This window comes from Girardinichthys multiradiatus, chromosome 10, assembly GCF_021462225.1.
Source record: "Girardinichthys multiradiatus isolate DD_20200921_A chromosome 10, DD_fGirMul_XY1, whole genome shotgun sequence".
NCBI classification, from domain to species: domain Eukaryota; kingdom Metazoa; phylum Chordata; class Actinopteri; order Cyprinodontiformes; family Goodeidae; genus Girardinichthys; species Girardinichthys multiradiatus.
The window spans coordinates 21,028,957-21,052,759 of NC_061803.1; the positions used below are offsets into that span (position 1 = coordinate 21,028,957).

At 41.5% G+C, this 23,803-nt stretch overlaps 1 protein-coding gene across 1 annotated transcript in view; it reads right to left on the reverse strand.

The window, feature by feature from the left end:
• myo1d (myosin 1D) overlaps positions 1-23,803 on the reverse strand; it is a 143,976-nt gene that overhangs the window by 58,665 nt on the left and 61,508 nt on the right. Inside the window, exons 12-16 of the mRNA XM_047377517.1 lie at positions 18,623-18,693; positions 17,534-17,608; positions 15,778-15,910; positions 7,410-7,576; positions 4,696-4,903 (exon numbers count right to left, since the gene is read on the reverse strand). Of these exons, the coding sequence (XP_047233473.1) occupies positions 4,696-4,903; positions 7,410-7,576; positions 15,778-15,910; positions 17,534-17,608; positions 18,623-18,693 (654 nt within the window). The remainder of the gene's footprint in view (positions 1-4,695; positions 4,904-7,409; positions 7,577-15,777; positions 15,911-17,533; positions 17,609-18,622; positions 18,694-23,803) is intronic.

A 23,803-nucleotide genomic window follows, 5' to 3' on the forward strand; every position in this document is an offset into this window, starting at 1 on the left:
CAAGCCCAAACGAGAGATGCGAGGCCATCCCCCAGTGGGCCCACCACCTGCAGGGGGAACCGTGAGGGACCGGTGCAAAGAGGATTGGGTGGCGGACGAAGGTGGAGACCTCAGCGGCCCGATCCCCGGATGCTTAGGCTGGCTCTAGGGACGTGGAATGTCACCTCGCTGGGGGGCAAGGAGCCTGAGCTTGTGCGGGAGGTCGAGAGATATCGACTAGAAATAGTCGGGCTCGCCTCCACGCACAGCGTGGGCTCTGGAACCCATCTCCTTGAAGGAGTACTTCGAGGATCTCCTCAATCCTGCCATCACGCATTCCGTGGTGGAAACAGAGGCTGGGGACCCGGGGTTGGACTCTTTCATCACCCAGGCTGAAGTCACCAAGGTGGTTAAAAAGCTCCGCGGTGGCAAGGCTTCGGGGGTGGATGAGATCCGCCCTGAGTACCTCAAGTCTCTGGATGTTGTAGGGCTGTCATGGTTGACACGTCTCTTCAACATTGCGTGGCGGTCGGGGACAGTGCCTCTGGACTGGCAGACTGGGGTGGTGGTCCCCCTTCTTAAGAAGGGGGACCACCACTACAGGGGGATCACACTCCTCAGCCTCCCTGGTAAGGCCTACGCCAGGGTATTGGAGAGGAGAGTCCGACCGATAGTCGAACCTCGGCTTCAGGAGGATCAGTGTGGTTTTCGTCCCGGCCGTGGAACACTGGACCAGCTCTATACCCTCTACAGGGTGCTCGAGGGTTCATTGGAGTTTGCCCAACCGGTTCACATGTGTTTTGTGGACCTGGAGAAGGCATTCGACTGTGTCCCTCGTGATGCCCTGTGGGGGTGCTCCAGGAGTATGGAATCCGGGGCCCTTTACTAGGGGCCATCCGGTCCCTGTACGAGCGGAGCAGGAGTTTGGTCCGCATTGCCGGCACTAAGTCGGACCTGTTCCCGGTGCATGTTGGACTCCGGCAGGGCTGCCCTTTGTCACCGGTCTTGTTCATAACTTTTATGGACAGGATTTCTAGACGCAGCCAAGGGCCGGAGGGGGTCGGGTTTGGGGACCAGTGGATTTCGTCTCTTCTTTTTGCAGATGACGTGGTCCTGCTGGCCCACTCTAGCCAAGACCTATAGCATGCGCTGTGGCGGTTCGCAGCCGAGTGTGAAGCAGCTGGGATGAGGATCAGCTCCTCCAAGTCCGAGGCCATGGTACTCAACCGGAAAAGGGTGGCTTGTCCTCTTCAGGTTGGAGGGGAGTTCCTGCCTCAAGTGGAGGAGTTTAAGTATCTCGGGGTCTTGTTCACGAGTGAGGGAAGAATGGAGCAGGAGATCGACAGACGGATCGGTGCAGTTGCCACAGTAATGGGGGCGCTGTGCCGGTCCGTTGTGGTGAAGAGAGAGCTGAGCCAAAAAGCAAAGCTCTCAATTTACTGGTCGGTCTACGTTCCTACCCTCACCTATGGCCATGAACTTTGGGTCATGACCGAAAGAACGAGATCCCGGATACAAGCGGCTGAAATGAGCTTCCTCCATAGGGTGGCCGGGCACTCCCTTAGAGATAGGGTGAGGAGCTCGGCCATCCGGGAGGAGCTCGGAGTAGAGCCGCTGCTCCTCCACATTGAGAGGAGCCAGTTGAGGTGGCTCGGGCATCTATACCGGATGCCTCCTGGACGCCTTCCTCGGGAGGTGTTCCAGGTACGTCCCACCGGGAGGAGGCCCAGGGGACGGCCCAGGACAGGCTGGAGGGACTATGTCTCTCGGCTGGCCTGGGAACGCCTTAGGCTCCCCCTGGAGGAATTGGAGGAGGTGTCTGGAGAGAGGGACGTCTGGGCGTCTCTGTTGAGTCTGCTGCCCCCGCGACCCGGTCCCGGATAAGCGGAAGACGACGAGTACGAGTACGAGATATAATTTGAACATACTTAATCAATTCAATTTAAAATTTATATGAAAAATACTGAAGTATGAAAGGAATGAAGTATGAAAAGAAAAACAATGTTTTAGTGAAGCTGTGCTTAAAAATTAAATTTTTATTAATTTTCTAGGGCTTAAAGTTAATAGACCTCGGTGTAAACCTGCAGAAAGAGGCTCTTTAAATTTAGGGCTTTGCTTCAAATGTTGCAGTTTTTTTAAGAACTGGTGTTTGATCTCCACCTCTCTCCAGTCTCTTTCACATACCTGTCGGCTTGAGACTGGAGCATTGAGTAGTTCAGGCAATGCAAAAAGGCCAGAAGCGGCAGTGGCCAATACAATCTCTGTCGGTCACTGCTTTTTTATTGTGAATGTCCATGTTAATGTTTTAAGAACCATTTGTTTGCTGGTGAAAAACGAGATTTGATAACTCACATTTAATCATCTTACAGTGAATTAATCTGTCTGCATTTCCTACATTCTGGAAGTCGTAGGGGAAGGAGAAAGTGGCTAATTTTCACTCCACAGTCCTACCAGCAGGTGTCAAAGGTCTAAATGTATATATATACACATACAGGTCCTTCTCAAAATATTAGCATATTGTGATAAAGTTCATTATTTTCCATAATGTAATGATGAAAATTTAACATTCATATATTTTAGATTCATTGCACACTAACTGAAATATTTCAGGTCTTTTATTGTCTTAATACGGATGATTGTGGCATACAGCTCATGAAAACCCAAAATTCCTATCTCACAAAATTAGCATATTTCATCCGACCAATAAAAGAAAAGTGTTTTTAATACAAACAACGTCAACCTTCAAATAATCATGTACAGTTATGCACTCAATACTTGGTCGGGAATCCTTTGGCAGAAATGACTGCTTCAATGCGGCGTGGCATGGAGGCAATCAGCCTGTGGCACTGCTGAGGTCTTATGGAGGCCCAAGATGCTTCGATAGCGGCCTTTAGCTCATCCAGAGTGTTGGGTCTTGAGTCTCTCAACGTTCTCTTCACAATATCCCACAGATTCTCTATGGGGTTCAGGTCAGGAGAGTTGGCAGGCCAATTGAGCACAGTGATACCATGGTCAGTAAACCATTTACCAGTGGTTTTGGCACTGTGAGCAGGTGCCAGGTCGTGCTGAAAAATGAAATCTTCATCTCCATAAAGCTTTTCAGCAGATGGAAGCATGAAGTGCTCCAAAATCTCCTGATAGCTAGCTGCATTGACCCTGCCCTTGATAAAACACAGTGGACCAACACCAGCAGCTGACACGGCACCCCAGACCATCACTGACTGTGGGTACTTGACACTGGACTTCTGGCATTTTGGCATTTCCTTCTCCCCAGTCTTCCTCCAGACTCTGGCACCTTGATTTCCGAATGACATGCAGAATTTGCTTTCATCCGAAAAAAGTACTTTGGACCACTGAGCAACAGTCCAGTGCTGCTTCTCTGTAGCCCAGGTCTGGGGAATGCGGCACCTGTAGCCCATTTCCTGCACACGCCTGTGCACGGTGGCTCTGGATGTTTCTACTCCAGACTCAGTCCACTGCTTCCGCAGGTCCCCCAAGGTCTGGAATCGGCCCTTCTCCACAATCTTCCTCAGGGTCCGGTCACCTCTTCTCATTGTGCAGCGTTTTCTGCCACACTTTTTCCTTCCCACAGACTTCTCACTGAGGTGCCTTGATACAGCACTCTGGGAACAGCCTATTTGTTCAGAAATGTCTTTCTGTGTCTTACCCTCTTGCTTGAGGGTGTCAATAGTGGCCTTCTGGACAGCAGTCAGGTCGGCAGTCTTACCCATGATTGGGGTTTTGAGTGATGAACCAGGATGGGAGTTTTAAAGGCCTCAGGAATCTTTTGCAGGTGTTTAGAGTTAACTCGTTGATTCAGATGATTAGGTTCATAGCTCGTTTAGAGACCCTTTTAATGATATGCTAATTTTGTGAGATAGGAATTTTGGGTTTTCATGAGCTGTATGCCAAAATCATCCGTATTAAGACAATAAAAGACCTGAAATATTTCAGTTAGTGTGCAATGAATCTAAAATATATGAATGTTAAATTTTCATCATGACATTATGGAAAATAATTAACTTTATCACAATATGCTAATATTTTGAGAAGGACCTGTATATATACACATACATATACACATATTTATATACATATATATATACAAACATCCACTATTTTGTTTGTTGCAGCCTAATTCTGAAAATATTTTAAATTATGAACATAAGATCGACTGTTTATACTCATACCATTACATAAACTTTGTGGATAAAAACAGGCAGAAAAGCTCCAAAATTAAGGAGTAAAAGTAACAATAAAAACACTAAAAAGATGATTCCATCCTCTAAAACAGCTCTGAGCATGTCTAAATTACTGCAGAGTTACACATATTTTCCTCTTAGAGGCTAATCAGAAAGAACAGCAGCTGATGGAATCCAAAAAGAACAAGATCTCAGGCCTTGGAAACAGAGGAAGCTCATAATCCCATTTTAAAGTTGTAATCAGATTATTTCTGTTTATGAGTGGCAATGAGGGGATTTAATAATGATCGGTGTTTGCAGTTAGGAGCCTCAAATATTATGAAAGGGCAATTGGCAGTTTGGTTAATAGGTTTAAATACAAGAAAGAAAATCAAGGACAAAATTGTAAAAAAAGAACAACTTTACTGATTATGTGGCAATAAAATGACTATTACATAAAGTCGTTTTATTGTCGTCATGTTAGTCGTCATAGCAATAAATCTAAAAACATAACCTGATGTGGTCTTATGCTTACCTTCTGGAGGAAGATGACAATTCTTTGGACCATTTCAGCTCGCTGCTCTTCCAGGCTGAAGAGAGTACGCGGAGTACGGATGAAGATCTTTGTTTTGCCGTAAGCCACGTCATGGTCAAACCTGCAGCCCTGCAAAAGCTTCTTAATGGCATCTTTGTCTGATGGCAGGTCATGGTTTGGCCATGTAAACTCGGAGATCATCTTGTATCTAAAGAAAACCATAGTGTTGACATAAGAAACATTAGCAGTGGGTTCCAAAACAACATTGTAACTGTTTTCAGTCTGAATTAGTGCAAGATAATTAAACCGGAACCGAGGTGGTGCAAAGCCTCATTTAAATTCCAATGCATATTATTATTCTGCTTCTGTTTGTTGCAATTTCAGGTGAATGTCCTCTTTTGAGGTCCCAATCAAATTTTGTAGACATTAGGAACCATAGAAATCTGTGTATTAAGGGTTGTTCCACAGCAACACAAAGTTTGCACTTTAGAGGTATCTAATAGGAGGCATGGTGGCGCGTCAAAAAGTAAACCTCACTAATTTAACATTTATTTGTGAAAAAGTCCAGATACCTTATTTTTCTACCATCTTGATCTTTCATCTAGCGATCAGTTGTCAGGTTGTAAAAGCTGCTGAAGACACATTTCTAGCCACTGTGAGAACAATCTGAATTCTCAAATGCATGTAGCATTTAATGAGAGAATAGTGTAAAATCAATTGGTCTGAGCTTATCACAGATTATCCTATACAATAGAAAACGTTTTTGAGTTATCCTATTGAAAATTTTTCTTACTCTGAACCAGGCATGCAAACAATTAATCGCTGCATATTGTTTTATTTATTTACCTTTTTTATGTCCTGGGAGCAACAGTCTGTATAAAGACCAGTAAAACAAGACTTAATTTTTCAAATCATGATACAAGCCTGACCGCTGACTTGTCAAGGCTGTCATTCCCATCTTGCTCATTTCACCACGGTGGATAGATGTTGCAAACCCCTGTGCCAAGATTTATGGATAAATCCACAAACACACTCCCCACACGCCTTGTTTTCAACCTCATTGCTATTTTAAGCTTTTCTAACTTCTTTTTCCATATTAAAAATAATGACTGATTCAGAATTTAGAGGTTGGTCTCAGTGTAAAAACTTGCATATATTAGTGAGGAATGCCAAAGTGAAGATGAATGGGACTTGAAGCCATTATATTTATTTAATATAAGTTTAACTTTATAAAAAGGAACTCAGAATGAGGTAAAAGTAGTATTTGATACAATTCAAGTTTTTAACTGGATTTGTGATCACAATTTAATGTGGTATTAGTTTGTATGTGTCAAAAACATATCAGTTTCATTGGCAATAAAGCCTTGTTGTCTTTTTTTGCAGCCTTTAACAGGCTTTCTTCCTTGCTTCATTGCTTTGTATTTACCTAAAGCCATCTTCAAGTCAACCCTGACCAGCTTCCCTGTTCCTGTTGATGAAAATTATTCCCACAGCATGATGCTGCCACTCCCATGCATCACCGTGGAGATAATGTTTTCAGGGTGATGTGTGGTGTTAGATTTCTTCTACACAGAGCAATTTGCAAGTACATCACCTTCTTCCACGTGTTCGCAGTGTTCTCTACATAGCTAGTGGCTAATTTCAAACCAGAAATTATATAGCTTTCCTTCAGTATGAGTGACCAGTTCATAGTTGTCCTCATCGCCAAATGTTTACAATACACACAAGTAAACTCTATTTATTAATAGCCAGTGGCTAAAAGAAACAGGCATATCAAATTTATGCCAAAGGGAAACAGATTCCTCATTTAAGGTTCCTATACAATCTGACCAACCTGAAAAAAGTATGACTTATAAAAGAATGAATAAATAAATAAGCAAATAAACAATGCTTCAGTTTCATTTACTGATTGTTAGGGGTGCTAATTATTGTACAAGTCGTAATTTTGCATTTTTACCAATTACTTCTTAATACACGTTTTTCCCTCACTGAATAAATATAATCAAAATGGTTGGATCCTTCAATTTTTTTATGTGATATCATGCTTCTAAAATAAAATATAAAATTTTAGGAATAAACTTATTTTACCTTTTTTTTTTACATGATTCTTGAGGGCCTCATATAATAAGCTTATGCATTGGTCAAAAAATAACAAAATATCTGTATTACTGGTCTTTGCAGTTGATTTAACTTTGCCACCAGCCTGGTTAACAAAGCCCGGAAACCACCCTGACACTCTCCCTTTCCCCCACACCCCCCCCCCTTTTTTGCTGACAGGACACCTGTAACCTGTAACTCTATGCGTTACATTAACGCTCAGCATGGACTCCTGCTTTACTTGCACTGCCATACTTGCACAATGATCACCTGCACTGTTGTACTGCTCTGGCATTCTATACTGCTCTATATTTACTCTCACTCACTTAAAACTGTGCACATATATTTATATTATATTGTAGATATGTTTATACTGTTTAATTTGTACTGTATTGCACCGACTACGCCAAAACAAATTCCTTGTATGTCCAAAAACGTACTTGGCAATAAAGCTTTTCTGATTCTGATTCTGATACATCAAAAACATTCAAAACAATAATCCAAAAAATGCTTGAAAATTACTAGATAAATTTAATTAAGTATGAAGTGCTGAAAGATTAAGACTGGAAAGCTTATAGAAAAAAGGGGCCCACATAGTTATTTTAAAACTGTTGTACCTCTGTAAAAATCGAGGATATGTCTGTCTATAGGCGAAGCCGGCCCGACGCACTCTGACATTCTCCAGCAGCCCGAGGTACTCCACCTGGTGGCGGCAGCGCTCGGACTCAAATAGAAGAGGAGATTTGACATCGTTGGGCTTGATGCAGCGGACGTAGTAGGGTTCCTGCGGATTGTAAAAGACAGATCAGCTGTAGGTTAATAACAAATGCAAAAATGTATAAACTAGACAATGCAATAGCTTGAAAGGTGATCGAAGCTATTTGATGGCACTAAAAATAGCACCTTTTTTTCATTAGAAGGCTTATACTATAATCTCTTTTGATTTCTCTTGTGGACATTTATAGCTCTCTTGGAGAGAGCCCTGAGAGCCATAAATGTCATTTCAAGGCACTGTGCAAAAGAAATGGGTCTAATTTACATCCAGTTATGTGGAATCCAATTCAGTCCAAGTTAAATTGAAATTCAGTTTATTATAGTAAATTCAATCATAAAATATCAGAATTAGGTCCAGTTCCATACAGTTCAATCTAAATTATAATACAATCAAACATTTTCTTTAAAAAATATACTATGAGTTAAGAAAGTCCCAACATAGACTATATCTCAAATATACCAATAACCATTCACTTCACATGCTCAAGGTGTAGTGATATTATTTAGAAAGAATATCCCATTTCAGACATCTTCTGTAGTCAGCGACCCCCTGGGCAGATACATAATGGTAACTGGCACCATAAATTCACAACCTTTAATTCTCCTTTATGTAAACAGTCCAAACACAGATAAACCAAACTTTTTTAGGAAAATCTTTGACATGCTTCCGGATGATAGTTATTCCAATATAATAATAGCAGGTGATTTGAACTGTTATCTTGACACGTTTCTTGACAGATCTTCCACACGACCAGTGTCAGAATTGGCTCCACCAAGATCCTGAATAATTGTCTCAAAGCAAGGAACATGGTCGATATTTGGAGGCCTCAACATCCCACATTGATTTTACTCGCATGTGCATAAATCTTATAGTAGGATTGATTATTTCCTAACAAGTAACAATTTTATTTCTCAAATTGCTAATTCTAAATATCACTGCCTCGTAGCTATAACACTGGATCTCTCCCTTCCTGGGCAGACTTACGCCTGGCGACTCAACGCACGCCTTCTCAACAACGATAACTTTGTGGCGATATAATTTCCTGCACTTCGGCCCTTAAAAAAGAAAGAGGGAAACACCTACATTAAATCAATAGTGTTCTCCCCTATCTGGAAAAGAAATATCAAAACTCCAAATCATCTGACGACTACAGGGAAATTCTGAAACTTAAATATGAATATAATAGAATTGTGAGCAGCCAGGCTAGTAACAACCTTTGGAAATTACGACAAAAGAATTTTGATTTTGGAGATAAGCCTGGAAAGTTGCTAGCACAACAACTTGTGATGGAAATTCTTGGAGTAAGCATTCCATAGTGTATGACATTTTTTATCTTACTCCTCTGAACATCTGTTAGTGGAGGAAGCTGTAAAAGCCATTATCAGAAGTTTAATGGTTCAGGCCCATTTATTAGGGTGATGCCTTGGGAAGAGCAGATGGTTGTTCCTAGGTAACTTTGTCACCTCTGAACCCGAGAAGGTTGGGTCATAAAACACAGACTCTTTGAAGTTGAGATAACACTGTCATGTTCTGGTATAAATACTGTGTGTAAATGTTGATCGGGGCTGTGCTTAACTGACTAACCTCAGTGACAGAGTCATTCAAACGCTGAATGCCTTTGAATAAAACTTATAAAGACAAAGTCCGGATTTTCTCTTGTTATGAGTCAACTTCTACCCACTTTGATAAGAAAATTCCACAACAAACTCAAGGGCACCCAAGCTGCAAGGTCAATCTATAGCATCAAATCTAAAACTGGCACCCTCTTAACCAACATAAATCGCAGATTCAGAGAGTTTTACTCCGAGCTAAACTCCTCTGAGAATAATGCAACTCAATCTAATTTTAATGATTTTTTTGAAATGCTTCCGCTGCCTAAACTGAATAAACCTGACAGGGACTACACATTGAGTCTGATTTAACGCTTCAAGAAGTCAAAGACGCAATGGGGTCCCTTCCATCTGGCAAAGCTGCCGGTCCTGACGGCTTTGGCCCGGATTTCTATAAGAAATTTTGCGACATTCTAGCACCACTCTTGTTTAGGATGATGTCTGCCTCAAAAAAGAATGGAAAACTGCCCAAAACTCTTTATGAAGCCAACATCTCTCTCTTTCCAAAAAGGTGATAGATGAAATTGATCCGGCAAATTTTAGGCCAATTGCACTACAATATTTCGATCCCGAGATAATCACAAAAATTCTGGCCAACAGACTGAATAAATGTATAGCATCTATTATCCATCCTGATCAGATGGGGTTCATCCCCAGCAGACTGCCATTTTCTAATGAAAGACGATTAGTTAACTCCATATACCATGATCATAAGAACACCAACGGAGCCTCAATTTTGGCCCTTGATGCACATAAAGCTTTCGACCGGGTGGAGTGGCCTTATATGTTTGAGTAATTGACTACATCTTTCAGTAAAATATCCGGGTATACTATCAATTGGTCAAAATGTGAGTTAATGCCTCTTTCCAATACCTATGTGTCCGGATTTCTACAAAAAGTGAGTAGTTGAGAGACATCTTACCTATCTAGGGATGACTATATCCAAAGATCCAAAATTGATATTCAAACTTAACTTAGCAGAGTTCACCTCAGGACTAAAGCAAAACACTGAGTACTGGAAAACTTTGCCCCTGTCAATTGGACGCATCAATTCAGTTAAAATGATCTCCCTTCCTGGGTTTCTGTATTTGTGTCAAAATCTTCCTATTTATCTTACAGCAGCCATTGTTAAAGATGTGGACTCGATTATACAGTCCTATATATGGAATGGGAAAAATGCTTGGATTTCTAGAGTGCACTTACAGAGGCCAAGGGAAGAGGGAGGGCTGGGCCTGCCGGTATTCAAACATTATTACTGGGCTGCCAACATCAGAGCATTGATGGACAGGCGTGGTAAGGCATATTCGTCACTTCCTGTTTTCGCTGTTGCACTCGGTGGATTGTTTGGTGTGTGAAGGCTCTCGTTTGATCTGATTTCTCGCTACTGTGATATCTCTTACTTGTTCTAATACATAAGCACGTTAAAACACATACTTTCTGTTGCTGCTTTTAATGTTTGGGGACTCTCCGTGTTTTACACGTTTTTTCTAGTAGTGGTAAGGGGTTGCTAGCTTAGCTCAGCTTTAGCTCCACCATGGCTACCTGTTCTGCTGTTTCTCTCTCTGAGTCTCCTCCTCTCTCCTGCTCTCTCTCTCAGATGTTCAGTTACTCCTCTGCCTCCGTTAGTGATAATCGTACGTGTAATAAATGTAGCATTTTTGTAGCTTTGGAGGTGAGGGTGTCAGAATTGGAGGCCCGGCTCCGCGCTGTTGAAAAACCAGCAGACAGCCGAGGGCCCTTAGCCAGCGTGGAGCCAACGAGGGTAGCTCCCCGTAGCAGTCCTTCAGCAGAGCCCGCGCAGCCGGGGCCTCAGGCCAGCTGACGGTACGTAGAAAGCATAGTCCTAGATCCCAGCCCACAGGTCACCACTAACCCATCTGCGTTTCTGACCGATTTTCCCCGCTCAGCGACACACCCGCTGAGAAGCCAACTCAGGTAATTGGCAGCTCCATAGTCAGAAACGTGGCACTAGACACCAGCGACCATAGTCAAATGTCTGCCAGGGGCCAGAATGGGCGACATCAAATCATACCTGAAACTGCTGGCTAAGGATAAGCGTAAATACAGTAAGATTGTTATTCACGCTGGCGGTAATGACACCCGGTTACGTCAATCGGAGGTCACCAAAGTTAGTGTTGCTTCGGTGTGTAAGTTTGCCAAAACAATGTCGGATTCCGTAATTTTCTCTGGTCCCCTCCCCGATCTGACCAGTGACGACATGTTTAGCTGCATGCTGTCATTCAACCGCTGGCTGTCTAGGTGGTGTCCAGAAAACGATGTGGGCTACATTGATAATTGGCGAACATTTTGGGGAAAACCTGGTCTGATCCGGAGAAACTGCATCCATCCCACTTTGGATGGAGCAGCTCTTCTTTGTAGGAATCTGGCCGAATTTATTAGTTCTCCAAACCTCTGACAACCTAGGGTTCAGACCAGGAAGCAGGGTTGTAGTTTACAACTCCTCTCTGCAGCTTCTGTACTGCTACCCACCCATTACCGTATTAAGACAGTGTCTCGCCCACAGCCAAAACTGAATAGATTAAAAAATCTAAAACGAGGAAATCAGGAAAATCTAATAAAAATAAACACAACTCAGACTAAAAAGAAAAATAAAACAATTAAATGTGGCTTACTGAACATAGGATCTCTCTCTTCAAAGACTTTGAAGTTAGTGACCTGATTTGTGACAATCAGATTGATTTATTTTTCCTCACAGAAACCTGGCTGCAGCAAGAGGATTATGTTACTATAAATGAGTCAACTCCTACTAATTATTTAAATTTTCACATTCCTCGAAATACTGGGCGAGGAGGAGTAGCACCCATCTTTCAGTCCGATGTATTGACTAGTCCCAGACCAATCAATAGCTACAACTCTTCTGAATATTTAATCCTTAGTTTTCCTCACCAAATTGCAAAGCACTAAAACCACTTCTGTTTGTTGTTTTGTACCGTCTACCAGGCCCTTACTCTCAATTTTTAGATCAGATTTCAGACCTTTTATCTGATTTAGTGTTAAATACAGGTAAGGTCATTATAGTGGGCGACTTTAACATTCATGTTGACACTGAAAGTGATAGCTTAAAAATGCCTTCAATGCTATCTTAGACTCAATTGGCTTTGCTCAAAACATTAACAATCATACCCACCTTTGTCTTCATTCTCTGGACCTTGTGCTGACATATGGTATTGAGTGTAAAGACGTAACAATATTTTCTCATAACCCTGTCCTGTCTGACCATTTTTAATAACCTTTGAGTTTAATTTAACCGAGTACTCCACACCTGAAAGAAAATTTCATTATAGTAGATCATTATCAGACAATGCTGTAACAACCTTTAAAGAATCTGTTCCACTTTTGATTTCCTCATTATCACAGAAAGACACAGTGGAGGGCAAAAATTTAGTTTCTTCTCCTTCACAAATTGATTCTCTTGTTCATAGTGTTACTTCATCATTGCGTGGTGCATTAGACAATGCAGCCCCCTTGAAAAAGAAGGTAATTATTCATAGGAGGCTGGCTCCCTGGTTTAATTCAGAGCTACGTACTTTAAAGCACAATGTTAGAAAATTGGAGAGAAAATGGCGCTCTACACACCAAGAGGATTCCTACTTAATCTGGAAAAATAGCCTACTGTTGTATAAAAAGACACTTCACCAAGCTAGAACAGCTTATTTCTCATCATTAATAGAAGATAACAAGAATAATATTAGGTTTCTCTTTAGTACAGTTGCTAAACTTTCACAGAGTCAAAGCTTTGTTGAGCCATCCATTCCCTTAGCTCTCAGCAGTCATGACTTTATGGGATTCTTCCAAAATAAAATTGATTCTATTAAAAAGAAAATCTTTGACATACTCCCGAAGATGATTACTTCATCCTCAGCAAGTGAGACAACATTGGAAGTTACTGTAGAACCTGATCTGTGTTTGGACTGCTTTGATCCTGTGGAGCTTCCTGAGTTATCAGAAATATTAGCTTCGTCTAAACCTTCAACTTGTATGTTAGACCCAATCCCAACCAAATAATTTAAGGAAGTGTTCCCTCTGATTACCAGCCCCATTTTAGATATGATTAATTTATCCTTAGTAAATGGATATGTACCACAAGCTTTTAAGGTAGCTGTAATTAAACCTTTGCTTAAGAAACCTTCGCTTGATCGAGATGACTTAATAAATTACAGACCTATATCCAATCTTCCATTCTTATCTAAAATTCTTGAGAAAATAGTTGCTAATCAAATGTGTGAGCATTTACACAGCAATGACCTATTCGAAAAGTTTCAGTCAGGCTTCCAAGCTCGTCATAGTACTGAAACAGCTCTGTTGAAAGTCATTAATGATATTCTTATGGCCTCAGATAATGGACTTGTGTCTGTACTTGTCCTGTTAGATCTCAGTGCTGCATTTGATACAGTCGATCACAATATTCTTTTAGAAAGGCTGGAATATGCTGTAGGGATCAGGGGAACAGCGCTAGGCTGGTTTAAATCTTATTTGTCTGACAGATTCCAGTTTGTTCATGTAAATGATAAATCATCTTTAAACTCCAGGGTTAATTGTGGAGTACCACAGGGTTCAGTAATTGGGCCAATTCTCTTTACTATATACAGGGATTGGACAATGAAACTGAAACACCTGTCATTTCAGTGTGGGAGGTTTCATGGCTAAATTGGACCAGCCTGGTAGCCAGTCTTCATTGATTGCACATTGCACCAGTAAGAGCAGAGTGTGAAGGTTCAATTAGCAAGGTAAGAGCACAGTTTTGCTCAAAATATTGAAATGCACACAACATTATGGGTGACATACCAGAGTTCAAAAAAGGACAAATTGTTGGTGCACGTCTTGCTGGCGCATCTGTGACCAAGACAGCAAGACTTTGTGATGTATCAAGAGCCACGGTATCCAGGGTAATGTCAGCATACCACCAAGAAGGACGAACCACATCCAACAGGATTAACTGTGGACGCAAGAGGAAGCTGTCTGAAAGGGATGTTCGGGTGCTAACCCGGATTGTATCCAAAAAACATAAAACCACGGCTGTCCAAATCACGGCAGAATTAAATGTGCACCTCAACTCTCCTGTTTCCACCAGAACTCTCCATCGGGAGCTCCACAGGGTCAATATACACGGCCGGGCTGCTATAGCCAAACCTTTGGTCACTCATGCCAATGCCAAACGTCGGTTTCAATTGTGCAAGGAGTGCAAATCTTGGGTTGTGGACAATGTGAAACATGTATTTTTCTCTGATGAGTCCACCTTTACTGTTTTCCCCACATCCGAGAGAGTTACGGTGTGGAGAAGCCCCAAAGAAGCGTACCACACAGACTGTTGCAGGCCCAGAGTGAAGCATGGAGGTGGATCCGTGATGGTTTGGGCTGCCATATCATGGCATTCCCTTGGCCCAATACTTGTTCTAGATGGGCGCGTCACTGCCAAGGACTACCGAACTATTCTTGAGGACCATGTGCATCCAATGATTCAAACATTGTATCTTGAAGGTGGTGCCGTGAATCAGGATGACAATGCACCAATACACATAGCAAGACTGGTACGGAGTGATATAATTCAAATAATGTGGATTATATATATATATATATATATATATATATATATATATATATATATATATATATATATATATATATATGTATGTAGGTCATATGCAAATATACCATTACCCCCTACACAACTGCAACTGTTTTTATGTATGGCCCTTTGGCATTTCAGGCACACCATATTGAGAAGCTACGGTGCTAGGGCAGATTTGCTCTACAAAAAGGGTATTTCAAGATGGTATTCTAATTGCGTGATTGACTATCAAAGCAAAACTGCATCTGGCATCAAGTCCGAATCTCCCACCTGGAAGTGCAAAATTTTTGAAAAGATAAGGGAGGAAGGCCTGCAACATACTGCACCTAAAAGCAACAAGGCAGCCTGGCTCCTGAAGGCTGCAGCAGCCCCATGCAGACAGACTAGGCACCCAAACAGAGAAGCTATATGCACGACAAAGAGATAGTTCGGCCCTCGGGCCAAAGAGGTACAAGGACGGATGCAAGGCACCAAACCCCCTGATCCAGAATCGCTGCCATGTCCCAAAGTGGAGACCAAGTCTGTAAACTGGCCACCCTGGCGGCCACAGCATGGCCTAGCAGTCCCAGAAAGCCATGGGCCTCTAGCCAGAAACAAACAAAACCACGACATGGACCAAGCCAATCACAGCTGTCAAAGTTTCAAGTTTGATTAACTTTGTGTGGCACCCTCCACCTGAGTGCCACCATTGTTTACAAAAAGAAAGAGCTTTATCGTGCATTTCTAGTCAATTGTCACATTTTCAGTTGATGTCCAGATTGCAGATCTATAAACATAAATAGTTCCCTCTCATCTTAGAAACAGCCAACCGGGCCTAAAACAGTTGTGTGTCTTTTATTGTGTGCACAACTACAGGTTTTATATATTCACTTAATTTGTTGCTAATTTCTAAGGATAAGGGCATGCATTATGATGAGGACTATGGAGTAATGTTGAATTTGACAAATTCCCTTTTATAGAGTTCCCATGTTTTTTGTCATGGAATAGTTCAGCTAATTCTGGCTCCTTACCTTGCTAGAAAGGTTATCGACCAGAGAGATCATGGAGTTTTTGAAGATCGTTGCTGCTGTCAGCGGCCGTTTGGTGACCTCTGTGATTCTCAGTTTGCCTTCAGGCCACATCCCCTTTAGTACTGGATTGGAACTGTAAAAAAAAAAAATAGACATGGTAAAATTGCAAGGACTTTGGCATAAAAAAGAAAAAACAGCCCTATTTTACAAAATTAAATACAACCTTAAAGAAGTAAATTGCTCTTTGTTTGCCAGTGACAATGATCAAACATTTGGATGCATTTTTGTGATTATTAGTTCTGCTCAACACAGTTTCTAATTTTAAGGCAACTGTTTAAATCCAGTCGTTGATTTATTAAGTCTGCTGATGTTCAACAGAAACAGAAGCCATACAGGTTTTGGGTATTTAGACAAATACTCAACCTACCTGAAATAATCTTGAAATTTCAGTTTGTGCTTAAAGGCATTTTAGCAAAATGCACAGACCTAACTTAAGCATCATGTTTACAAGGTTTTGTGAAATTATTCACACCCCTTAAACTTGTTACACCTTTGTTTGCTATGCATTTTATTTGGGCAGTGTGTAGCTGAAGCAAAACTGTTGCCTGATTTTCAAAAATTTTTACACATAAAAACTGAAAAGTGTGGTGTTTATTTGTATTGGAGCAAACACAATATGAGAGCCAGTCTGATATCAATGGGATTATTTCTAGATTTCAAACATCAAATTTCTAATGAGCAATCAACATTGGATTAACTTGGACTAATTACACTGATGATGTAAAGAGCCTAATACATTATCTCCAAAAATAAATGTTTGAATGTTTAATAGGTTTGCTTATTGCAAGGCTTGTTTCTACAATAGTAACAAAATTAAACTTGGAATGAAAAAATAAATTCTGTTCAGATTTCAAAATAAAGTTCATAGAAACCTTGCAAAATAAAAATTTTGTTTTTTTGTGGTCTAATTATTAGAAAAAAAACAACTGGATCAGAATTCTGAATAGGCTTTAGAGCCCAAAGCTAAAAAGTTGATGCATTTTGAACTTAACTTGACAACAAAACGTTTGTCATGGTGCTGGGCAGGCACCATCAACGTTTTTGATGGCATGGTTACTTTTCCATAATCAGCCTACTTTAGTTAGTGATGTGGAAACTACTTTTGCAGTTATGTAACCTATGAAATATTCAGGGTTTTATTTTTAAAAGTTTGTAAGCCTTTTGTTAGTTGTTGTCCTTCAAGGAATGTTCTTGTCAGATCATGGTATACATTTTGGGTTTAAATCTATGTGTTAATACAGTGATGCTGTGGTAATTTTAGTCAAGGTTATTGTACTGTAAGAATCACATAACGCCCCCATGTCTACATTGACAAGTGCGGACGTTTTGTTAGGTCAGGATAGCTCAGGAGGATATTGGAAGCCTATTCAGCTGGAAACCTTTCACTGTTTTTTCACAATTTTCCCTAATTTAAGCTTTAACAACTATGGACAATTTACATGTTGCTTGCAAAGTCTTATCACCAAAAATATGTTTTATTGGTTCCTTGACAAATCTCCCACAGTGCACACATGACCTGTAGGGATTTATTATGAGTCATATTTATATAAAAATCTTATTAAAAAGGGGGAAGAAAAGACCAAGTTAAAATGGGATTAATCGTAGTGCTGGATAGGTCTTTGAAGGAAGTCTTTGAATTGAAAGTGCACAGGGAAATATTTATAGAAAGTGGGGGGTGTCTGAAGGTGTGTGTCACCTGTTGTACAAAAGCCTCTTGAAATCTTGGAACAGAGTGTCTTTGTTCTTATCAATAAAGCCCACCACTGAGTACCTGTGAAAAGAAAAAGTCTGGTAAATACACATGAAGCTCACTTTAATGTTCGTACACACTGTCCTGCTTGCTATTCTTTGTCGACTCCATCATTGCTGCGCACTTACAGAAACTGTTGTTATTGAAAAAAAATGGGACCTTTTCAGCTTTGTTCTACCAGTGTACTGAAAGTCTGGTGCTAATGTAATATCTTTATATTATACACAGAGTAAGAGAAGAAGCTTCCATAAATATCCAAGCAGCCACAGTTTGAGAGTTCAGGGTCTTTTCCGCCTCCTGCCTTATCTAACTGTGGCACTGGGATCAATCAAGGCTACCAGCTTGGCCCTGCTCCCCTGGGTACCAGACACTTAACCTTTACAAACAGGCTCAACACATATCCATGAGAGCTCTTATGATGGGCTTAGTGCGTGTGATTTAATCATTTAAGTCATGTTCAGGTGCAATGGGGACGGAAAAAGGGTCACATCAAGCAATGAAGATTTTACTTCTGAACGTGCGAATAACACAAGATAATGCATAATACTGGTTGTTATTTGTTTGCATACTATACATCGAAATAAAGCAGAATATCAGTGAAAAATTTATTTATTTCAGTCATTGCTATGATCAAAATTAGCAGAAATAAATGCCTGAAATATATGTCTTTGTCATGAATCTATATAGTATAAGACTTTCACTCATTAACTGAATTACTGAACTAAAAGATATACATCGACATTTTTAGTTGCACCTGTATGTTATAATAAAAAACTAAACACTGCTGGATTTTAGACTCCTAAATATAAACAAACTGGATCGAAAAATATTTCTCTACAGAGAACTGAATGGACAACGTAACCTGGTTCAAGTCTATTTGATTAAAATCTACTTAAAGGAAACCTGAATGAGACAACCTTAAATAACCTCAATCTAACCAGCAGCTCTAAGGCATGAATACATAAAAGTGTACAAAAGAGGATGAGTCATCAGTAAAAGGTTTACTTATATAAATAAAAACTTTAAGATACTTACGCCACATCCCCTGCATAGTGCCTGATGCGAAAGTCTCTGTCAAACTCCAGACTCTTATCAGTTGGTGAGAGCTATAAAGAGAAACACAAACAGTGAGTGAACACCACCACAGTGAACATACAGGTCCTTCTCAAAATATTAGCATATTGTGATAAAGTTCATTATTTTCCATAATGTCATGATGAAAATTTAACATTCATGTATTTTAGATTCATTGCACACTAACTGAAATATTCCAGGTCTTTTATTGTCTTAAAACGGATGATTTGGGCATACAGCTCATGAAAACCCAAAATTCCTATCTCACAAAATTAGCATATTTCATCCGACCAATAAAAAAAAAGTGTTTTTAATACAAAAAACGTCAACCTTCAAATAATCATGTACAGTTATGCACTCAATACTTGGTCGGGAATCCTTTTGCAGAAATGACTGCTTCAATGCGGCATGGCATGGAGGCAATCAGCCTGTGGCACTGCTGAGGTCTTATGGAGGCCCAGGATGCTTCGATAGCGGCCTTTAGCTCATCCAGAGTGTTGGGTCTTGAGTCTCTCAACGTTCTCTTCACAATATCCCACAGATTCTCTTTGGGGTTCAGGTCAGGAGAGTTGGCAGGCCAATTGAGCACAGTGATACCATGGTCAGTAAACCATTTACCAGTGGTTTTGGCACTGTGAGCAGGTGCCAGGTCTTGCTGAAAAATGAAATCTTCATCTCCATAAAGCTTTTCAGCAGATGGAAGCATGAAGTGCTCCAAAATCTCCTGATAGCTAGCTGCATTGACCCTGTCATTGATAAAACACAGTGGACCAACACCAGCAGCTGACACGGCACCCCAGACCATCACTGACTGTGGGTACTTGACACTGGACTTCTGGCATTTTGGCATTTCCTTCTCCCCAGTCTTCCACCAGACTCTGGCACCTTGATTTCCGAATGACATGCAGAATTTGCTTTCATCCGAAAAAAGTACTTTGGACCACTGAGCAACAGTCCAGTGCTGCTTCTCTGTAGCCCAGATCAGGCGCTTCTGCCGCTGTTTCTGGTTCAAAAGTGGCTTGACCTGGGGAATGCGGCACCTGTAGCCCATTTCCTGCACACGCCTGTGCACGGTGGCTCTGGATGTTTCTACTCCAAACTCAGTCCACTGCTTCCGCAGGTCCCCCAAGGTCTGGAATCGGCCCTTCTCCACAATCTTCCTCAGGGTCCGGTCACCTCTTCTCGTTGTGCAGCGTTTTCTGCCACACTTTTTCCTTCCCACAGACTTCCCACTGAGGTGCCTTGATACAGCACTCTGGGAACAGCCTATTCGTTCAGAAATGTCTTTCTGTGTCTTACCCTCTTGCTTGAGGGTGTCAATAGTGGCCTTCTGGAAAGCAGTCAGGTCGGCAGTCTTACCCAGGATTGGGGTTTTGAGTGATGAACCAGGCTGGGAGTTTTAAAGGCCTCAGGAATCTTTTGCAGGTGTTTAAAGTTAACTCGTTGATTCAGATGATTAGGTTCATAGCTCGTTTAGAGACCCTTTTAATGATATGCTAATTTTGTGAGATAGGAATTTTGGGTTTTCATGAGCTGTATGCCAAAATCATCCGTATTAAGACAATAAAAGACCTGAAATATTTCAGTTAGTGTGCAATGAATCTAAAATATATGAATGTTAAATTTTCATCATGACATTATGGAAAATAATGAACTTTATCACAATATGCTAATATTTTGAGAAGGACCTGTAAAGCTTCATAGAGAAACATTTCAGTGGCAAAGAAGCTAAAACTGCTTTTAAGAAAAGATAAATACATACAATCACACTTTCTCTGTAATAAGCTCCAGCTCAATGCTGATTATGTAAGCAGACCTTGAAAAGTCTCTTAAGGCTCAGACTACTTACCAGCAAAATGAAGCAAAATGAAAAAAGATTATAATATAAAAGTTAGAATACACATTTTGAGATTGTAAGGGAAATATTCTGACCTAACCCAGCAGTGTTAGTTTAGGCACGTTTTCAATTCAGAGGTTCAACAATTGTCTAAATATGACATGAGGAAAGGGGAGAATATGTTTTACATTAAACATATATGTGGATTTATCTAGATTCAAATGGATCAAATGTATATATATATATATATATATATATATATATATATATATATATATATATATATATATTTGTGTTCATTAGTGATTATTTTGTCTGAGTTTAAAGACATTTTTCCCTCTTCTTGTCATTCATACATTTTAAAAAATTGGTCCTTGGTGAGAATACAGTTCCTCCTTCAAAGGTTGGACTGATAGTTTTTTTTTTTACATATTTATTTGATAGGATTAATTTAGGCTTGGAAAGAATACATGGACTTCACTTTACATGTATTTGGCCTACTGAAAGTGGTTCTAAATTCACTCGTTATAAATGAAAAACATGTCAAAATGTTCCTAAACTAAAGTTCTTTAGGCAAAATTGATGACACTCATTTTTCTTAATTTTAGGTTTTATCTAAACTTGAATGTGCTTTAAAGAGACAAAACCTCTTAAAAGGTGATGTTTTTGTAACTGGAGTTCATGTCAGCAGCCAAGGTCATTCAACACTACTCTCAAAAAACTGAGCCAGAAGGACAGAGATAATTTTTATTTCCAACCACATGAACGCAGTTCTCCCAGAACAGAGGAGGAGAAAACATTTAACCCTTTTTAATACAAACTGGCTACAAATCTGATGTAATTTCTTATCTAACAATTCATTTACCTCCTAAAAAGGATCAGGCTCAGCAGGAATCTTTTGAACTTCAATTGAACTGTCTGTCATATAAAAATTGTGCAAATTGTACTCTGAAACAAACTGTCCAGAGTCATCGGTGGTTCTTTGATCATAACTCTTCACAACTCAAGCTGTGGTAGCTAAACTGAGTGTTCAGAATGATTTGCAGTGCTCTGAACATTACTGACACAGCATACCCACTGCAGCAAAAAACAAAGACTGTTGAGTTTGATTAAGTCTTACAATACTGGCAAAAGGACAGAGAGAAACATGCACAAATGTTAGGATGTAAAATCAAAACAGGGAAACTGAGACTGTGAGATGAGGAGTGAAGATGAAGAAGGAGAAGTAACATAAATGTAATGCGACAGGTAGAGACATCATGAGCTGAAACAAAGGAAAGAAGGACTTTGATACTGATGTCTGTATGGGGAAGGATGAAGAGAGCAGGGATGAAAATCCAGCAGGGGACTGATGGTCAGGGAAGCAGAAAGAAGTGAGATTAAAGCAAAAGAGAAAAGGAGGAAAACATCTAGAAAATCCTTCCTCGTAATTGGGAAAACACAATTTTGGGTTTAAATTAGCTGAAAGGCACCGCAGACCTTACGGCCGCAGCTACGGGCAGCAGCATCAATAGATGCGGAGAACATGGTCCACTCAGACTCTATGTCTCCAACATCCCCCGGAATTTAATCAAAGCTCTCCTGGAGGTGGGAGTTGAATACACCCCTGGCCGAGGGCTCCGCCAGGCGTTCCCAGCAGACCCTCACTATGCGCTTGGGCCTGCCAGGTCTGTCCGGCTTTCTCCTCCTCCAGCGGATCCAACTCACCACCAGGTGGTGATCAGTGGACAGCTCAGGCCCTCTCTTCACCCGAGTGTCCAAAACATGCGGCCGAAGGTCTGATGATACGACAACAAAGTCGATCATCGACCTCCTGCCTAGGGTGTCCTGGTGCCAAGTGCACTGATGGACACCCTTATGCTTGAACATGGTGTTCATTATGGACAATCCGTGACTAGCACAGAAGTCCAATAACAAAACACCACTCGGATTCAGATCGGGGAGGCCATTCCTCCCGATCACGCCTCTCCAGGTGTCACTGTCGTGACACGTGAGCGTTGAAGTCCACCAGCAGAATAATGGAGTCCCCGGGAGGGGCACTATCCAGCACCCCCGACAGGGACACCAAGAAGGCCGGGTACTCCGCACTACCGCTCGGCACGTAGGCCGGGACGACAGTCAGAGACCTATCCCCAACCCAAAGGCGCAGGGATACGACCCTCTCATCCACTGGGGTGAACCCCAACACGAGACGGCTGAGCTGTCGCGGCACAATCCCAGAACCCAGTGGTGGACACCGGCAGTAAGGGATGCTGTTAAGCTGAAGGAGTCCTACCGGCTGTGGTTGGCTTGTGGGACTCCTGAGGCGTCTGAAGGGTACCGTGAGGCCAAGCATGCTGCGGCCCGGGCTGTGGCAGAGGCAAAAACTCGGGCCTGGGAGGAGTTCGGTGAGGCCATGGAGAAGGACTACCGGTTGCCCTCAAAGCAATTCTGGCAAACCGTCCGGTGCCTCAGGAGGGGGAAGCAGTGCTTCGCCAACACTGTTTATAGTGGGGGTGGGAGGCTGCTGACCTCGACTGAGGACATTATCGGGCGGTGGAAGGAGTACTTCGAAGATCTCCTCAATCCTGCCATCACGCATTCTGTGGTGGAAACAAAGGCTGGGGACTCGGGGTTGGACTCTTTCATCACCCAGGCTGAAGTCACCGAGGTGGTTAAAAAGCTCCGCGGTGGCAAGGCTTCGGGGGTGGATGAGATCCGCCCTGAGTTCCTCAAATCTCTGGATGTTGTTGGGCTGTCATGGTTGACACGCCTCTTCAACATTGCGTGGCGTTCAGGGTCAGTGCCTCTGGACTGGCAGACTGGGGTGGTGGTCCCCCTTCATAAGAATAGCCTCAGATTTATTTTAGACAGCTTAATAAATCGAGTCCAAGGCCCAAACCAACACCACAAAGGGGCTGAAAGTAAATCTTTCAAGGATCCAAGTAAATCTCCTTGTGGAAAGCAAAACATTATTTACCTCCCTGGCATGTACAAAATCTGCTGAGACACTACGCTGATTCCAGTTACTGTCAACAAGAGTTTGATGAGGAAACAAAAGAAACGTGTGCCTGCCTGTGTTTGTAAATGAAAGAGAAAGTAATTAGAGAGCTGTTGAAATCACAAGAGTCTGGCGCCATTCGAACAGTCAGTTGTGAGGGAACTGTACTCCCGCTTTCACTGAATTTACTGCTTTCTTCAAGAGTTAATAGGTTTTTTTCAAAGGAATCCTCAGAGACTGGGTTGATAATGCTTACACATTTTCATGTCTAAACTTCATAACTTTAAACACTCAAATTTTCAAAATTATTAAACCCTTTTTTAAC